Source organism: Ambystoma mexicanum, chromosome 9, assembly GCF_040938575.1.
Source record: "Ambystoma mexicanum isolate Mex_15411 chromosome 9, UKY_AmexF1_1, whole genome shotgun sequence".
Taxonomy (NCBI): domain Eukaryota; kingdom Metazoa; phylum Chordata; class Amphibia; order Caudata; family Ambystomatidae; genus Ambystoma; species Ambystoma mexicanum.
In genome coordinates, this window is record NC_090931.1 from 1,008,332,482 (window position 1) to 1,008,352,427 (window position 19,946).

Genomic DNA, 19,946 nt, shown 5'->3' on the forward strand with positions numbered 1-19,946 from the left:
ATTGAGGATGGCCATGAATAGAAAAAAAAGTGACAGCGTCTTCTACCCACTGACCAGCGAATGTTGTTAGGACTTTATGGATTGTCTGGCAGGTTATGTTGCCTTTGGCCTTGAACAACACCTCTGTGGTTACTGAAAAGACTTGGATCTGTTCCCAGAAGAATGAGCCTGGGATTTACAGCCAGATGACATGTGTCCGAAAAGCAAAGAATGAAGTCATTTTTCTCAGCTTGTCAGCATGTTTGTCCACTCAAAAAACCTTATGGACTTTAAGAGGTCTCCAAAAAGCTTATTCCCATCAAAAGGTATCTTCAAAGCTGTATATTTTGGTGCCCTTCCGTTTTCCAATCTCTTACATGAACACGGCGTCTGGCTGAGATGACTGCCCCCCATTGCCATGGCAATTGTTGAAACAACATTTTAAGATACATTCGAAAGAAGCTTCACCTGCTTCTAAATGTCTATCAGTCTAGGTGCATAATCAGATCTTTCTTCCATGGGGCTGCATAACTTTATAAAGCTCCCCCAAAGAGTTTCAGCCATGTATGACCCATATACATTGTCCCAAAGGGCCAGATGTGTCTCTCAGTCTTCTGAGCTGTTTGCCTTCTCATTGACTGGGTCCTGGACTGCCACTTCTTCACATGCCATAGATGATTTCCCCATAAAATGTCATCAATCTCTGTTGTCTGTGGGGGAAAAGGATTTCTTGCCTTTCAGTGGATACAACTTTGCCATAAAAAGAGGCATGGAAGTGTGATGCAGATCCTTTCACCCCTTCAGGATCTTGTATTTTATTTCAAAAATCAAAGGAGTGTTCTTATACTGCCTGATTTTAGGATCGGCAGATCCTCCCTGAATAGAAGGTTCAGAAAATGTCATGCTATCCCCGACCTGGCATAACGCAGTCTATACTTCTTCCTTTTCCATATATTTCCCTTCAGCCTCTTCCTCAGAGACTGATCACCCTGATGTGACTGAAGAAACAGATTCTGACATTGAAGAAGTGAAAGATGAAGAGGAGCTAGTAGCAGACTTCTCTAACTTTCTCATTTCCTTATGCACTTAGATAGCCTGCTTTATAATCTTGCTGATTTCCTTCGGAGAATGGGAGAATTTCAACTCCATGTTCTTTTTAATTGCCTTCTTCCTACTTGACTTTATCTCTGGGCTAGACAAACCTTCAGACAGCTCCAGGTGTTTCTTTTTCTCCTTGTGTTTCCCTTTCCTTGATTTGGAAGTCATAAAAAAAAACTCTCACAAAGTCGTACACAGGGATTACACTATCAGCCAGAAGAACATAGGCTATACGGCAACCGGTAACCATATCAACCAGGCCACACTTCCTTAAATCCTGTATGACACTGCAGTTAGCCAACCAGGCTTCTTTGCTGCAATAGCCAGATCCATCATATAAGGAGCAAACGCAACCTACCAGGCAATAGTGGAGCCATGGCAACCCAGATCCATTTTTGGTTCAAAAGGAGCAAGGAAGACTTAATGGTTGGGCCTTGCAACCCGGTATCCCAGGCTACCGGTAACAACGCCCTTTCGCACAACTTCTGGCACACATACCAGACTGGCCCTCACACCGTTAAGGCCTCTGATCTGCTTACCTATGAGCACTAGCCCATCAGCTCAGTGTGCTCTGCATTAGCACTTCTTGCCCCACAGGGGAACCAGGAGTTACTTAATGGCCAAAAACGAAGGAATGCTCAACTGTTTTGAATGCCCAGCAGGAAATCCAGGAGACATGTCTTCCTGATCAATATCTGCTACCCCGCTAGCGCAGATGCCTACGAGGCCAGCCACATTGCTCCTCAGTGACCTTCACTGGAAAGTTGCCAGTTCCTGGCCAGAGGACAGGCCATTTGTACCTAGAGAATTGTGGGTATGTAGGAGGTATTATACTTCGGGGGAAAAAAAGGTTCCTCTGATGGAGGCATGGCCTCAAATGTAAGTATCATTCTTCATCCCCATAGAATGCTTTATCTTTCTATTTAGCATAATTTCATTCAATAGTTGTAAATTAATTAACTCCAAAAGATTCACAGCAAGTTTTACTCCAAATTTGGGACACACTCCTTCTCCTACAAAGATACACTAGTGTTCTGTTAGGCATTACTATCTGGGTAGATGTGCAACACCTCTTCAGAGGCTGCCATATGATGCAGATCGCTCCACTCCCCAGTTTGACATACATTTTCATAATGTTCTAAATTTTCATTTACATATGGGTAAACTTCCCCAAGCATTGCAATATAAGCATTCAATAGTATATCCCTCCCATATATAAATCAATGTTCACCACTGGCTTGGTCCCAGAAAGGCTAGACCCTAAAGTTATACAAACAATACCCCAAGAAATATGTTCCCGTAGTATAATTTGGCAGCACCAGCACAGGTAGTAGGCATTGGGGTACATTTTGACCAATTTTGAGGGCTAAATACATGCAAATACATATTCTATATAGAAATGACTAAATTCCCTTTCAAGTTTAACTGATAGGAATTGTGTGAGAGACTGTATGCAGTAGCTCCTAGTACTGGACCCCCATTCCCATTTCTGCTGAGTGGCATCAATAGAATGTATTATATTAACCTAATTTAAATTCTTTTTTTATTTGTTTTATTTGTGTATGGTTCTACTACAAACGTAACAGAGTCTTTACAAAATTTTAAATAACAAACAAACATTACATTATATGTCTTAAAACATGTAAAAAACAACATTACATATAAAAATACATGAAAACATCTCCAAGAAATGTGGACTCGCCAGAACCAGTGGAATATAGCATTACATGAGAGAAAATAGGAATGTTATTCCTCTTTGCATCGTAAAGTGGAGAAAAACAAGTACATTATCATTTTAATAATTCATTCTACCTTCTCTCAGTTTGCATCCCATTTATGCATATCATCAGATTACTGTAATTGTTGAGTTCTTTCTCTATTGCTATGCAAAATCTCCCTAGAGCATTAATAAGCGGTTCATGATTTCCTTGCATCATACGAGCCCATAGGAATGGTAAACAATCAGTAAAATTGATATTGACAAAGTCCATAAAACAAACAGTTCTAAGATCTTTAAAATGCGGACAGTATAAAATCAAATGTTTTAGCGTTTCCACCTGTTCATTCATACAGGAAATCTACAACTCTTATTCGTTTTGTACAACGTATTACTAGTCCAGGACGTAATTCTGTCTTTCGTGTAAAATAAATTAAATTTAAACCGAAGGAAGACCTTGCGTATATGATTACACGGAAATATCGTAATGTAGTCATATCTGGGTAAACGCTTTTTTGTGAACAAATGATATTCTTTAAACGATTTATAAGAACCTATCTGATCAATAGTGTTAGACCAATCCTGTTCAAATAATTTTTTTTTAGCATAGGCAGAATTTAAGAATTTAAATTCCTATAAATATAAGAGGCATAAAATTGAGCCAATCCAATTTTAATGACTTCAACAAATATAGTATCACAAGCCTTTGCCTTCTATTTGATAAGATACGTGCCTAACTTGTTATATCTGAAAAAACACATTCCACTAGAGCTACAAATCTCTGAATTTTGGATAATGCTTTCTTCTTTGCTCCCATCATCAGATGAACTATTGTGTATGTACCTGCAGCTTCCCAGCCCTAATCACATTCATAGAAGTTATCAGGAAGATAGGGATTAATTAAACCACAGAGTTGTTTTGGAGCCATATTTGGGAATTTGCCATTTCTACATACAATGTTTGCACAAGGCACAGACATTGCACATTATCTTTATTAAATTTGTGGTTAAATTTGAGGTAATGAATTAAAGGTTTATTTAAAAAAAGTGGTTTCCCTAGGTTTTATCATAATTGTGGTAACAGAATTCTGAAAGGAGAATAGGTTGAATTGACATATTAGTGGCTTTTCCTGACTCCTGAAAAGCCTTCCTATTGTAATTTGAGTTATTTGCTATTATAAATTCCAGCTCTAGAATATTTGGGGAAAGTGCTTAATTGTAGTAAGGGTCCCCCCCTACTGGCAACATTATCTCTCAATACTGGTTCAGGTGCTTCAGACAGAGCATAGCAGTCAGGAAGTAATAATTCTCGAAATTGGGTGAAACCCAGTCAGTTTTTCACAATGCTCCAGTTCGTTTTCTGAAGCCAATGGGACTCTTCGGGCTGGCACACACAAAATGATCGGACAATTTGATTTCTAAAAAAAAAATGTTTGTAAGAGAACTGTGGGATTTTAGGCAAAAGAATACACATTGGGCGAAATTTGTGTTTTATTACAAATTGTAACTTTTCTATGAAAGAACAAAAAATCCTGCTCCTAGTATAATACAGCGTGATCATCAAATTCAAGTTGAACAATTACTGACTATGATTAAATTTTTGAGTATGGCAGTGAATGTTATCTGCTTTTCTCTAGGCAGGCAATATTGTACTGTTTTAATCATTATCTCTTCCAATTTAGCAGGAGAATTAAACTAGCCAGCCACTATAATAAAAGTTTAAAGATGATGTAAAGCACCCTGTATATTCTCTGAAGTAGACTCTAAAAAAGGACAATGATGCCTGTATATAGGCAAATCTCCCATACAGCATGGCATAACAAAACACACACACAGCAGTATCTTATATTATATGTGGTGCTAAGGGTAACATAGCTAGGGCACAAAGAAGAGGACAAAGGGAATGCACTTGCTTTGAACCTCCCTCTACTCGACCCCCACACATCTGACATGCTATAATCACATCAATGTGAGTAACCCTATAAAACTGCCAGTTCTCTCCTGGTGTAACTGGTCTTGAAGAGGCAAGTTCAATACTTGTATAATGCCAGCCTGTAATTCTGTGTCGGACTATGAACACAAGATTCAAGGGCTGGCGATAAAGGTGGACCACAAGGATGTCGCTATGGCTTCTACTCATCCTGGATGTACCCTCATTTGTTAATGTTATAATCTTACATTTTGATGATCAATACAATTTTGATAAATGGTTGCTAACATTTTTACATATTTTCTTGAATCCAAACTATCATTTGTTAAGAACAAAAAGCAAGACCTATTGGCTTTAAGTACATTCCTATTTTCATGGACCGCCCCTTCATGGACATCACAGTCAACCAACTTAAGATCAGTCGATAAAAGTCCTCAAAGCACAAGAGAACAAATATAAACGTAAAAGTTTAGCGAGTATTAGACACAAACATATTACCATGTTCAACATTAAGATCTAAGAGAAAAAATGTGTAACTGGCCATCCAGATTTTCCACTAAGCATGCAGGCTATTTCGTCTCAGTACAAGAAGATTTTGCTTTAGTTGTTTTTCCCAAACCATTTATTTAGATTAGGACAAGACAAGAGCCGGAGTGGTAAAGGAGGCATAACAACTATGCCTGGAACACAGGAATAAACATTTGATACATGTTGGGAAGCCATCATGAAGCAAGAAAACAAAACACAGATGACAAATTCAAAATTCAATGAAACTCACTTTATTTAACTAAACGTCAGGATGGTTGAAGGCCTAACTTGCCCTATGCTAAGGTGGTATTTCCCTAGCCAAAAAAAAGGACAGTCTGAGTCAAAGAGTTCAATTGAATAGTCTGTCTGTGTCCAAAACGTATACTTGCCCTCACAACTAAAGCTAAACAATATATAGGGATGTCAGCAATTAAATAAATAGTGTTCCAAACAAAATGCTGAGCTTCTTCCAGCTCCTGGCTTACTTTCCAGCCTAAAAATAGTCCCACAAACCTCTCAGGGTTCCCTTCCCAAGTTCAAGACAGTTCCACAAAACGTGTGGCATTCTTCCCCTAGATCAAGACAGTTACACAAAACTCTTGGGTTTCCCTACCACAAGTTCAAACTAGGAAGTTCAATGTTTAAACGCACCAATTCTCAAAGGATTGGGATCTTCCCCAAACTTCTTGCCAAGGATACTTTCGCTGGTTCACCAATGCAAAGTTTACATTCTTTATTCCTCCTTTCATTTGCTTACCAGGCAGGGCCCTTGCTCTAGGGGCAGTTGATGGACCACACAGTCCACCCATCACAGGTCATTCAACCGATAACCCTTTCTTGCCTGTTGTTCTTTAATACTGCTCCCATGTAGGGGTTTCCTTCGTTTAGGCACAGTTAACAGACCACACGGTCCACTCATCACAGGTCACACAACTGATACCCCTTTTCATCAGCTTTTGCAACAATTGGCCTCCGCTTTCCCTTGACAGTGAAAAGAAACTTTGTGTACCGGCAATATCCTTTTTCAACCCTTTATCTGGGTTATCTTGCTCAACATTCACTTGATTATGCCATTGCTACTTGCTTCTCTTCTCACCCCCTTTTTGGGATTTTAATTGCTTTGCCAACACTTATATTTCATTCAACTTACTTTGTGGTATTTGCCACCTGCACCATTTTGCCTTTGTTCCATTCATAGCATTCTCTTCGTTCGCTTTATCTCTGTGCAGCATTCAGAAATGCTAATTCAACATACTTTCACCATGCTTCATTTATGTATGGTATTCAATAATTCTTTCAGTTTGTTCATTATTCAAAAGAGTGCATTTGGAACTCACATACATTGCTGACTCACTTTGCTATTCAGAATTTCAAGTATTCTCCCTTATGTAACTCAAGGGTTTCTCCTGCACGTATGTTTCATTCAGTTTTGGGTCTCTCAGGACATATCAGCAGTCTCTCGAAACAGCTTATGGTGAGAATGCTATATGTTCCGTTAATATATTAGACTCTTAGCATTGAGCTCTGCACCTTCTAGACCCACCGTTTTCCCAACTGGTGTCTGGCAGGCTCACCAGTCTTTTCAGTGTTCCTTTTATGACACGCAACCCTCCTCTTAATGCGTCTTCATTTGCTTGTTCACTTGGGTGATCAGGCTGCCTCTCCCACCTGTTACACGGCTTTGCACACACTTGCCAGCCTTCTCTCCACAGGCAGAGCAGTGCTCTCTGGGCAGGTGAGTGGCCTGACCCTCCGAAGCGGTTGCTTAGCTTTTGGTCCTATCGCGACCCCTTCTGCTCTGGCCTGCCGTATTGCCGCCTGCTCCCGCTCTCCGCTCTACCTCGCCAATTGTCACAGCCTCTAGGTTGCACTCCGGTTCCCTTCACGCAGCTTGTCACAAATCCTGCTTCCCGCAAGCACGTTTCTTCTCTGTGGTGCAAGTTTCTCCCTAAGTCCTTCCTTCTCGAACTACCTGTGCTCTTATACTCATGAAGATTTTCAAGTGACCTCAGGTGTGGGTCATTTAGTGTAACTGCCTGGCCATAGTTAAAGGGTCATGCCTGATCTGTACAATTCTCCACAGGCTTCTTCCTAGTCTCAGTACTAGAGTAGTGCAATGACCTACCAGTGTTCATTACTCTTAGTTGCCTCTTCCTCGTCCCAGTACCATAGTGTGTTAAATGATGGGAAATGTGGAAAATGTGTTGCAATAGCCCATGAAGGCCAAGAGAGGGTTAGGCTGGTCTTCATAATGGGAACGGGGGATACAATATCTCTCCTATGGATATCCTCTCCCCAATCCTCAAGGACCCTCCACACAGGTGGTCCTCCATCGCTTCTCCGCCCCCAGGGTCTGGATCCAAAAGCGGTGACCTTTCCCGGGCCACCTGAGAAGATGATCCAAGGGGTGTAGGTGTGAGGATACCCTCAGGTTCCTATCAGCTCTACCCAGTGATTATGGAAACATCTAAGCCAGCACATTATTTTTAAGCTGTCTGACATGTTGTGATGTCGTATAGAATCTGTCAGCTTTGTGCACCTGATTTAAGCTAATGGATTCCATAGGCATTCATGTGAATGCCTCCCTGAAATGTATGAAGCTTGAACATGCATGGAAACCTGAGTCTGCCCAGATTTCAATGCTCTGTTCTCGCTTTCCAGTGCAAAGAAGCTACATAGCTCGCCAGAAGCTGTGTGCAAATGGGCGTTCCCCTGAGTGCAATCTGCATGGAAATACACAATTATACACAGTATGTGTTATTTTGGTATCCTGAGATATTTCTATCCAACTGTGTACAGATATTTCTTTGTACAGTCTAGTTTTGACATCACTATTTGCCTGTTATAATATTATAGTTGTACTCTGTTGTCCTAATGCTTTGCATGACAGTGAGCACACAGTGCGAATGACAGCTCTGTTTGCAGATTTGCAGTCACACATGAAAACTTAATTAAAGTGATGATTAGCATTTCAGATTCCTTTCACCTGAACATCCTTCCTTTAACAGCGGAGTCATTAGTTGATAAGCCAACAGTGAAAGTGGCATTTTCATTTAGTGCACCGCTGGAGTTTAGTACAGGAGACTAGAGCCAGAAACTCCCAGCATTTTTGCACGTTTTTTCAAACAGGAAAGCCGGCGTTTACAGTCGGTCTATTTCCAATACATTACAAGCTGCATAGCTGTCTGATTTTATTTTCCAACATTCCTGACTGGAGATTAATTGGACATATTAGCAATTGAAACATCTCTTACAACACAGCGATGCAGAGGCCCAGTTTTAGGGGTGATGATGCTGTGAATATGTAGCATAGGGGCACACGCGTACCTCTTGTTCTGTATTTGAAACCAATATTGCATGTCACCTCGGTGTATCTGGACCTGAATTAGGAAGGGGGCCTTTTAACTCGTTCCTCTACTTGGGCAAATAATTACTAGGTAACTTGCAATACCTTTACAGCTTATGGAAGGGTATCCTTTATTCCATATATTTGAAAGGCTATGCAATACTAAATAGTGATATTGCCATTAATATTAACATGACATAGTAATTTCAAGGACGTGTTTCAATTGCACATGTTCATTCAATCTGCTGTTTCTCGTCTAATGTATTATTGATCTTTCAGGCCGACAGCAGCAGAACTTTTAAAATGCAAATTTTTCCAGAAAGCCAAGGTACAGTGCTTAAATGATTTAAAAGGATATAAACAGTGTTGTTCTTTTACGGTCAGCACCTTGTTATGATATCTTCAGTTCATTGTAGTTTCTTGATTTTGTCTCATAGAACAGAGAATACTTAATTGAAAAACTACTAACCAGAACACCAAACATGGACCAGAGGGGTAGAAAGGTAAGGTAATTTGCACTTCTACCGCATGCATTGCTATACATTCTCGCCCCTTCATGAATCCCTTCTGTTCGCCAACCATTCTATATCTTTACAGAAAATAGTCAAGTTGTTTAAACGAAGTTGCACACAACAATACGTTAATGAGAAAAATGTTATCAGATTAGCAAGATGTTTTCACATAGGTTCTGATGGTTTTAGAAAATCACACGTAAAATATTATTTTGGTTGTTAAATAGTTTTCCTTTAAACAGAGTGAGAACAGTATTCGATTTATTTCTTATAGGGTGGTAGAGTTAACACCCAAAACATGTTTAGGCTTCGTGGACACTTGCAGACATTCTTAAAGCTATATGGCTGTCTCTCTTGGTGACCATGTATGTGTTTTAGTATGTATTCATTTGTAGACAACCGATAATGTTACATATTTAACATTTCAATAAAACGAGGTTAACAACAGTCTCTGCTAGCTGGACGGATTGCATGTAAGGAATATGGTGAGAATGGACATTATCGCTTAGAAACCTCTGGTTGTTTAACCACGTTATAAATATGCAACTAAAACACACCAAAAAAAAAACAATTATGCAACTAAAAAAATAAACAATTTCTGTAACAGCGCCCGGATGCCCGCAGGCTGTGTGAGCGCTTTAAAAATGTAAAATAAATAAATATGTGTAGTGGTCCAAGAGCACAAAAGTATTGGAACTATATTCCCTGCTGGCCTGCCCCTGCTCCCCACAAACTCCATCACCACGCCCCCTCTCACGCGCAATATGTCACGTTCCAAGGTCAGATATTTCTTAAAGGCTTTATTAAGAGCTTGTACGATGATAGAGCTACCTTCTCTGGTGGGCACATCAACTGCTCAATTTGAACATCAATGTTCTTTAATACATAGTTTCCAACAATATCCAACAGATAGAACAATAACTAACAGAGAGGTTCCAATTGGAATGAGACAACATCACTGGCACCTCAGGCAAGCAAGAACTATGTACACACGAACTGTTTACATTATAACACACCTCCTTAACATAAACCAACATTCAGTTTAACAATTGAGGGTCAAAGGACCATGTAAGGGGATTTAAACGGTAGCCAGTCATAATGTCGAATGCAAAAAGTCGAATCCAAAAATGTCGAAAAAGAAAATGTCGAAAAAAAACTCAAATGTGTTTTTTTATTTGTATGTTTTTTTGGCTTTAGCTAGTAAAAATAAACAGGGGACTGGGGGAGGAGGGGACCCGCCATTAAAAAAATAAATAAAAAAAACATATTCGAAAAAAAAGATATAGTCATTTTTACATTAGACTTTTTTGAATTCGACTTATTCACTATAAAACGATTTAAACAACTGACATCTGTGAATGATCTACAAAGCATGTTCAGGGATTATATGCAATTCACATTTTTACAAAATGCTCTTTGTTCCAAATTTCTCCCCCTTCTAACTGAACAGCATTCCCATGATTGACACTCACTCACCTGACTTTAGAGGGTTTATTATCCATTTTCCTGGACCACCTTGAAAGTTTTATCCTCACCTCATCACCTTTCTTGACACTCATCACCCTGTATCCTCGTTTCTCCTCATACCATTCTTTGTAATCTTCACCACTCAAACTAACCTTCTCTTTAACTGATGGAAGATCTATACTCGCCATCTTACTGCGATCCATCCATCCAGGTACCAACATTGTGTTGGGGTTGTGACCATGCATAAGTTGAAATGGAATGACACCATTGACCAGATGAGGAGAACATCTATACTGAAACACTGTCCAGCTCATCTCCTTCTTCCAGTGATAACCAAATTGCACAGCCATGCACATTCCACCCATGAGCGTCCTATTGAATCTTTGCACACACCCATTACTCTGCAGGTGATTAAGTGCTGTTTTTTTCTGTTTGATGCCATTGCTATCAGCTCAACTGTGAAATTTATTGGAATCAAATTGGGGACCATTGTCTGACACCAACACAGCAGGCCAACCTTCCCTCCAAGATATGTTTTCCAGAACTGCAATCACATTTTTTGAGTTGATGCCTCTGATTATGCCAACTTCTGGCTACTTTGTGAGTAAGTGCATCACTACTATGACATATGCACCTTGTGTACCACCACAACGTAATGGACCCAACAAATCAAAAGCTATGGTATCCCACACCATATAGGGACTCTGCGGAATCATCATGGGAGGCACTCTTGTTTTCAACACTTTGTCACTGTCTATACATTGTTCACACTCCTTAATTCTCCCCTCAATAAATCTAACTATCCCTGGCCATCAACAATCAATTCTTATAAGCACCTTGGCCATGCTGATTCCCATGTGTGATCTATGCGCAAGATCCACAACCATCTCACGCTTGCCCTTAGGCACCACCAAAAACTGATATCGGCACAGCCTACTGTCTAATACAAACAGCAAATTTTTCACTCTTGTATACTCCCTTATCGTTTCTCTGATTTCTCCCTCCACACTGCACTTCCATCTCCTTAGTGTCTTCCTCTTAACTTCTTGATAAACGCATCCTCATCACATGCCGCAAACCACTCTTACTCGTGATGAGCCTCTTCTACAACAAAAATGTCCTTAATTTCCTTTTCATACAAGACTTCAATTTCGTCACTTACCAACAACGGTCTCCTAGATAAAGCATCTGCTACCATGTTATCTCTTCCATGGACGTGCTCCACAACAAACTCCAAACCTTCCAACCTAGTGATCCATCTTGAGATATGCATGGATACCCCATCCAATCCTTTTCTGTTAGAAATCACCACACAAGGCTTGTGATCTGTGCGGGCTACAAACTTCCTACCATACAGATACACCTTACATTTCACAATAACCAAAATGATTGCCAGCGCTTCTTGTTCAGTAACAGAATAGCAACTTTCCATCTCTTTTAGGGACCTCGAATCATACGCCACAGTATATTGTCTCATGCCTACTTCCTGCATTAACACATCACCAAGCCCACTTTCTGATGCAACCATGTACACTACAGTTTTAGCATCTTTTCTGAAGCCTTGCAAAGCGGGAGCCCTTGTTATGTCTACTTTTACTGACTCAAACTCTTTCTGACAATCCTCACTCCATATAAGCACAACACCCTTCCTTGTCAATCTCCTCAAATTTACAGCCTTACTTGCCAACCCTCTGACAAACTTTCCATAATATTCAATCAGTCCTAGAAATGAAGATACCTCATTCTTATTTGTTGGGGTAGGTATGTCTGTGATGGCTTGTACTGTGCTTCCTTTCAGTTTCACACCCTCCCCAAAAATGCTGTAGCCTAGACAGTTTACCTGCCCCTTGCTGAACTTGCAGTTCATCAATGTTAAGGTCAGACCTGCATCTTCCAGTTTCCTCAATACGAGGATGAGTCTGTCATCATGTTGTTTGACATCTTGCCCCACACCACGTGTCATCCTGATAAAATGGGATGCTGCGCATGCCTCCTAAAATATTATGCATAGCACGCTGAAAAACACTGGCAGCAGAAATTAGCCCAAAAGGCATTCTTTCACACTTAAACAAGCCCATATGCATTATAAATGTGAGAACATCGTAGAATGAAGGGTGCATTTTCACTTGATGATATGCAGAGCGTAAATCTAGCAACAAATATATTTTGGAACCATTAAGATCAGTGATTATCTCATTGATGTTTGGCAAAGGAAATCTATCTGTGATGACATTTTCGTTAACCTCTCTAAGGTCTATGCATAATTGAATTGTGCCATTCGCCTTCTTCACCACAATTATGAGGCTGACCCACTTAGAGGCTTCCGCCTTTTCAATTACACCCGCCTTCAACATCCTCTCAATTACTGCTTTTACTTTCATTTTGTGCACCAAAGGCACTGTGCTAGGTTTTGCAGCAAACGGAATTGCATTCTTTTTAACCTTATCTTATGGACACATTTGTTCAAACATCCCTCACAATCCTTAAACAGATTGGGGGCCCACTTATCTATTTCATCTTTATCACACTCTCCTCCACTCATTTCCATTTCTTGGGTATATTCTATTATATTACATTCACTAAACACTTGTTCACAATGATTGGGGTCCAATTTCATCCCCAAACTCGCTTGACAGCTTCAAGAGAGTAGATTTCCTCGCACATTTGTTACATATACTTTATATTTAACCACATTTCTCTCAAATGATAGTTCAGCATCAAGCTCTCCTATAATGACAATGGGGTTTTCTCCATATGCATTGGCTTTGACTTTCACTTCTTTCAATGTACAACTTTTGAAGCTTTCTTGCCAGGTCTTTTTACTGATTAGCGTGTAATCCTCCCCACCATCCACCAACATTGCAATTCCAGTTGCATTTATTCCAATTTTTACCTTTACCTCATTAATGGCATTGACTGCATCTACCACATGTATGATGTTGAATCCCTCACATACTTCAACATCATCTTGCTCACATCATCGACTTCGATATTCCCTACTTCCCCACCCCAATATCTGCAACATTTAGAGATGTGTCCCCTCTTTCCACATCTTTTACACTCTACAGATTTGGCCATACATTGTTTATCTCTGGCAAAATGATTAATATTGTTGCATCTGTAACATCCACTAGATCCCCTTGGAGTGCAGCTCCCATATAGGATGCTCAGTAACTTTGAAAACATCTTCCCCTGGGTTTATATTCTTCCATATTGTTTCTGCTGAAAATGTCTCCTCTTCTTCCAAATCTGTCTTTCCCATTTTTCACTAAACTTGTCTCCAAACCTTTCTGGACTATTCTTTTTACTCTCGATGGGTTTCCCTTCCTTGGACAGTTCCTTAATGCAGTTGTAGTTGTGTTTGACATTCTTTTCTATTTCAATAGCTCTATCCAAATTTGCGTGCTTTTCTTTCATTAGTTCTTCTCTTATTTTATTTACTGTAAATGTTATCATGAGTTGGTCTCTCAGATGCTATTCTTTACAACATGGTTTGAATTGACATTTCACAGCCAATGCCGTCAAAGCTGTGAGAAACTCTTCAGTAGTCTCACCTCTCCTTTATTCCCTTGTTGCAAACCTGTACCTTGGCAATATTGTATTTTCTTTAACTTCAAAGTGTTTGCTGTGCTGCCATAAACTAATGTCAAATTCATTCATGTTGCGCCCTCTTTTCCTGTTAGTTCAGGTAGCCTCTTTAGAACTTCTTGTCCACCATGACCAATGTAGTGGAACATTAGAGCATCTTTCCTATCAACTGAATAATTAGGGACATATACTGCTAATGTGGATTTCAAGAAGACCTCCTTCCATTCTTTCCATTTCATCCATCGATCACCACACCCTTGAGGAAGGAATATCGCTGGTCCTGGTATGTTTGCCATGAGGATGGACCGCTTTTTAAAAAAAAAAATGATGTCCTTGCTTTGGCTTTATGGAACCAGGGACTGCATCCAAATTCAAATCTTGTTTATCACTCAATCCTTGTTTGTTCAGAGAATCATGCATTTCGTGCTTTTAAATGTTGAACCAGGCCAAGTTTCTTGAAATGGTCGGTGATAAATGTGCAGCTGTCCAATGAACCTTTGCACTTCTTCCCCCTTTTTTTATGTTAAGCACCAACTATTGCTTTGTGCAGATGCTTTTACGCGCTTAGGAAAAGAAAATAGTCAATTGTGCTTTCGTTGAGTGGAACATGGCGTTTCATTTACACGTTTAATGCAAGCATCTCTGCATTATGAATTTGTTGACGGTTCCCGTGGCAACCAAAATGCCACTACGCACATCCACGTACAGTGGTCCCTTACTCTTATATGTCCAGTTTGCTCGCTGGAGTTCGCTGCATATATGGGGCCAAGCGCTGCTGCGAGGGGAGCGCGCGTGTCGCGAATTCGCTTATCGACTTCGTTTACCAGAGACTGCCCTCTTTAATCTGTCCTCCTGGGGTGAAGCGAGTTCCCAATTCGAGGAACTCGAGACATGCAGACCAGCTGAGCTGTCATGCTGCACACCTGGATTCTTCTGATTCTCCACTGTACCGCTTCAGGGAGCCCTCTCTTCACGTGAGTTCATTCAGATCCCAGGGCGGTGATCGATCCTCGTCACCAGTGTCATGTTCCAAGGTAATGAACATGCTCTTGAAATATTTCTTAAAGGCTTTATTAAGAGATTGTAGGATGCTGCAGCTCCCTTCTCTGGTGAGCACATCAACTGCTCAATTTGACCACCAACATTCTTTAACACTTTGGTTCCAACAATAACTAACAGAGATGTTCCTTTTGGAATGAGACTATATCACTGGCACCTCAGGCAAGCACAAGGCTATGTACAAGTGAACTAATTACATTATTACATAATCCAGACGCCCAAACAAACACACCTGCAGTTTAAGGGAAGTGCTCAGTGCAATGCACTGAAGTGCAAGTTTCAACTTCTTTCTAAACATTTATTTTAAAACGAAACCATTCCGCAACAGTTTATTTTTTTAAATAAAAGTATAGGAACAGTAAAATAAAGTCGAGGAGCACAACTACCAACTGCTCCTGCCCACTTCGACCACTGCATATGTGAATGTCACCCTCCCCAGCACACTTACCTATGGATTGCAGCAGCTCGCTATGCATGCCTTCTGTAAAGCAGGAGAGCCTCATTTACAAAATATCTTTTCAATGGGAAGGTCGCATTTAAAAATAAGCAACATGTCCCCATGAATTCTTTTGTGAACTGGTCCGAATATGTTGTCCCATTTGGCGTTTATACTGGACCACAGACAAGTTAAATGGAATTGAGGCGCATCATCACAATCATGCACTTGTCAGAGAAAATAGACACTTTTGGCCTATGGCCGATTTACGATGGTTTTGATGTGACTTTACCAAAGGTCAGCACTGAAGATGTAAACTAGTTTTAACAGTGAAATGCCATGCTGTGCTTCTGTAGTTGGGTAGTACTGCAGAACAAACTTGCAGCCATGTGTTACTTTGGGCTATTTGGTGGCGCTTGCAGATATGGAGTAATGGCATATGAGGAGGGACATAAAGCTTGTAGGTGTTGTTTGGGTGTTTGCCCACCCATTGACTGCCCATGGCCATGTTAATCCCTATGGCCATTGCCACCCAGTTATTGCCTCTCCCTGTCCAAAACACCTCCTGATAGGACCTCTTTGGGCTCACTTTATTCAATTCTTACCATCAAACTTTTCACTCAAAGTGCCTGCCAATGTTTTTTCAAAGCAGTCTTCTGAGAGTTAATGACTTAATTGGAGTTGTCAACCCACTACGGTTGTAATAAAATTGCCATAACCAAGTATGCCTTCAGGCAGTCGATGTATAAGCACTATGTGTGTCCTTCACTGAAGTCCTGTAAAAACAAGCTTTGGCAAATCAAACAGGTTTGGCTTCAGTGTAAGTAGTAGGCATTTGTCAGGCACTGCTATTGGATGCCCAGGTGTTTTCACAATTGTTCACTTCTTACCATAAAAGGCCAGTTAATACCACTATGGCCGTGCCTGTAAAGTGCTGTTCCCGTGTCTACACAAAATCCCAAACTGTTGGCATTGCCAATGCTTGTTCTATCTTGTAAGGTTGATAGGCAGAGCCAGCGTTGTGAGGATAGAATTATGTGAACTGTGCACAATGGCCCAAGCGCACAACCTGGTGATAACTTACTGTGGTAATGTTCTATTTGGGCACTGGACATCAAAACGGGGAAATTCTAGAATTTGAAAACTATAATCCTAAAAGTAATAATCAAGTAATGTAACTTTTCTTAAACAATGTTCACATTTTAAATATTGGATTCCCAAACGTGCATTGCATGTTGTAACTGGGTGTGCATATTGCCATTCTCTAGTTGTTTTCCCTAATATAATTGCATTGGAAACTGGCTAACTGTTGTATTCTTTTGAGCCCATTTCACTGATGAGACAGATTGGGGTCGTTAACCATCAACCAACATATTTTCACAAACTAATATACATATAGATTAATGTATACAGACTGTAGACTATAGTTCATAATCTAACGTAACACCTACACATTCTATTAGTTGCTGAACAGCTTATTGTGATGTGAAAAGGTGTATTTCACTTTACTGTGCATTCTTCCGTTAGTTAAGTGGCATCATTATTGACTGACACTCCATTTGCATTTTGCTATTGTTGCCTTTTTCACGGTGCATCATTTATGAGAACATGTTCTAATGTGTCCTGGAAAGAAAGACAGTAGAATCTATCTAGGTGTAGCAGAGAATCTCTGCCTGGTGCAGTGTCTGCACAGAGAGTAGAAACCACCGGAGACTTGTGGAAAGCAATAAAGAGTGGAACACATGAGAAAGACGAGTGCCATTAAAGTAAAGTGAAGATGGAGAGGGAATGCTAGGGTGACCTCACTTAGAAGAATGTACCCGGACAGGAGAAATCCAAGGAGTAATGCCGAAAGCCTGGGACCTCGGTTGGCAACCCTAGAGTACCTTTGAAGGCAAGAACAAATGGCAAGGTCAAATTGACAGGAAACAATCCATTGAGTATTGCTGAATCCTGGGACCTGGACTGAGGGCTATAGAACACCTAGAAGAAAGATAAGAAATGGAGAAAACATATTATCATGAAGAAATCCAAGGAGTAACACTGAAAATAAAACCTTGGGAGATGATCCTTGGAGATGAAAGAAGAAATACACTTATGAACAAACCACTGATCCTTGTGGGATTGAGAATGTAAGTTACTGGATTGCAGTATTTAGGCCAAGTTGACAAACAGTTTTGCCACTCATTTTTTAAACCCCTATTAATAGCATGGAGGGTATTGCCTACGTTTGCAGTTATGTATAAACAGGTTCACTCTACAATATTGGTCATTTGACTTGGGAAGTGCAAATCAAAAGTATAAATACAGGTGTAATTGCCTGTATACCTTTTTTTGTATTTCACTGGTCAAATAGAGTAAATGTCACCTCACATTTACGCATAGCAGGCAGTGTTTTCAATGGATTCCTTTTTGCGGGTGTAAAAAGCCAGTGGATTCCATAGTAACACACAGCATGTATGCCAGAATGAACATGTCATGCTGGCATACATGCTGTCCCATTTGTATGTAGTATGTAGGTTGGGGGGGGGTAAAATGGGTATTCCATTCCATGCCCACTCTCGGCCATACAAATGAAGGACAATGAGGAGTAGTGAAAAATCTGTGTGTAAAATGTTTACGCATGCATTTTATACATATATATTCCTGTAATGCATAAGGAAAATGAGCCTCTTTGTTTCTTTGAATACAGTATTCCATATATGAAAGGGAAATTCACCATTCAAGAAATTGCTGGAACTAAGAACCTGAATTTCTGTAACCAAATGAGAACACTGTGAATTCGAGATATTGTGCATCCTAGGATTTAAAGTGAAAGGTCCTGTATTGCACAAGACGCACCAATGTTTCATGCCGGGTCTCAGACCAGGAGTTCCTGGATGAACTTCACATTCAAGAAGCTGTACATTCTGGGGGTAAGGGTGTACATTCCTGGATTGCACTACACATGCCAAGTTTAAAACAGCAATGACTCTTGGAATGCATAAGTTCCTCTGACCTACAGCAACTCAGTGTCTCTAGTTCTCAGAATCTTGGGTACATTAACATCTCCACATATTGTTTATCTGTATATCAACAACATGCATTGGGTTGCCAACGTTAGCCATGTTCTGCTGTGTATTGCCCTGTGTCACGTTACCTTTGAACCAAAACGTGTATTGTTTTAGTCAAAATAGTATTTCTATGTAACGGGTCACTTATGAATGCACTAAACGACTCTTGTTGTGGATCAACCAGTCCACTTTATATTCAGTTGAACTTGTAATTGGCATTCTATTTTTAAGAACTCTTTTTGTGAGCCCAGCACAGCTGTCAGTACACAATTTAAGATCCCCTCATTGACATCTGCATTAAGGGCCTTTGGAATGCTGTTGCACGCCTACAGGTGTTCACCTCTAACTATGCTTAATATTTGTTTTCTAGATGTGGACAGCCAATAGTCATTTGAGCAATCTACTTTAAATTTCAACAGTGGTGTCTTCAACTCTTCAAAGCAGTTTGGGGTGAACATAGCATGTGACCAATCACATATGATATGATATGATATGATATGGCATTTGTAACGCGCCTATACACAGGTGTTTCAAGGCGCGACGAGGCAGGGAGGGGAGGAACAAGGGGAGACAGACAACGATCCTACTAGGCCAGGTATCATTCAGATCGCGCAAGTGCAGGGGTGGGGGAGGGGGAAAAGTGCAAGGGGAAGGGGAGGGGGGAAGTGCAGTACAAGGTAAGTGGCATAAAGTAATAAATAAATAGGGCCAGCTGGTGGCAAGTGCAAGGTAAGTGCAGAACAAGTGCTGGGAAAGGGGGGGGGCTGTAGGGATACAGAGACAGTCCCGCAGTGCAGAGGGGTTCCAGTGCATCAGTGCAAGTGAAGAGTGGCTGGGCCCAGGACCGAGGCCGTTAAGAGTGGTCCAGTTGCAGAATCAGTGCAGTTTCAGTGAAGGATATTAGCTGTTCAGCAGGGGAGAGGGAGAGAGAAAGTAGAAGCAAAGAGGAAGGTTTTGAGGTGCTTCCGGAACCGGAGATGGTTCTCCTCAAGTTTCAGGGAGGCAGGAAGGCTGTTCCAGAGGGAGGCCCCTGCCGCGGAGATCACGTGTCATGTCAGCACGATCACGTGTCATGTCAGCACTTACAAGTGGGCAGCAGACAGCCCCACCCATTGATAGAGGGCTGACTCAGTCCCTGTAAGGCTTTCCAATGTTAATTTGGTAACATTTATAGCTATATGTCTGAACAGGGTAAGCATAGGGATATATCAGTGGGTCAGGTAAATGATAGTAT

General features: G+C 40.6%; 1 protein-coding gene across 2 annotated transcripts in view; it reads left to right on the plus strand.

Moving 5' to 3' along the window:
- Window positions 1-19,946, plus strand: part of STK39 (serine/threonine kinase 39) — a 2,038,823-nt gene that overhangs the window by 1,108,533 nt on the left and 910,344 nt on the right. For both annotated transcript variants that reach the window (XM_069616263.1, XM_069616262.1), the window contains exons 9-10: window positions 8,877-8,925; window positions 9,035-9,100. In XM_069616263.1, the coding sequence (XP_069472364.1) occupies window positions 8,877-8,925; window positions 9,035-9,100 (115 nt within the window). The remainder of the gene's footprint in view (window positions 1-8,876; window positions 8,926-9,034; window positions 9,101-19,946) is intronic.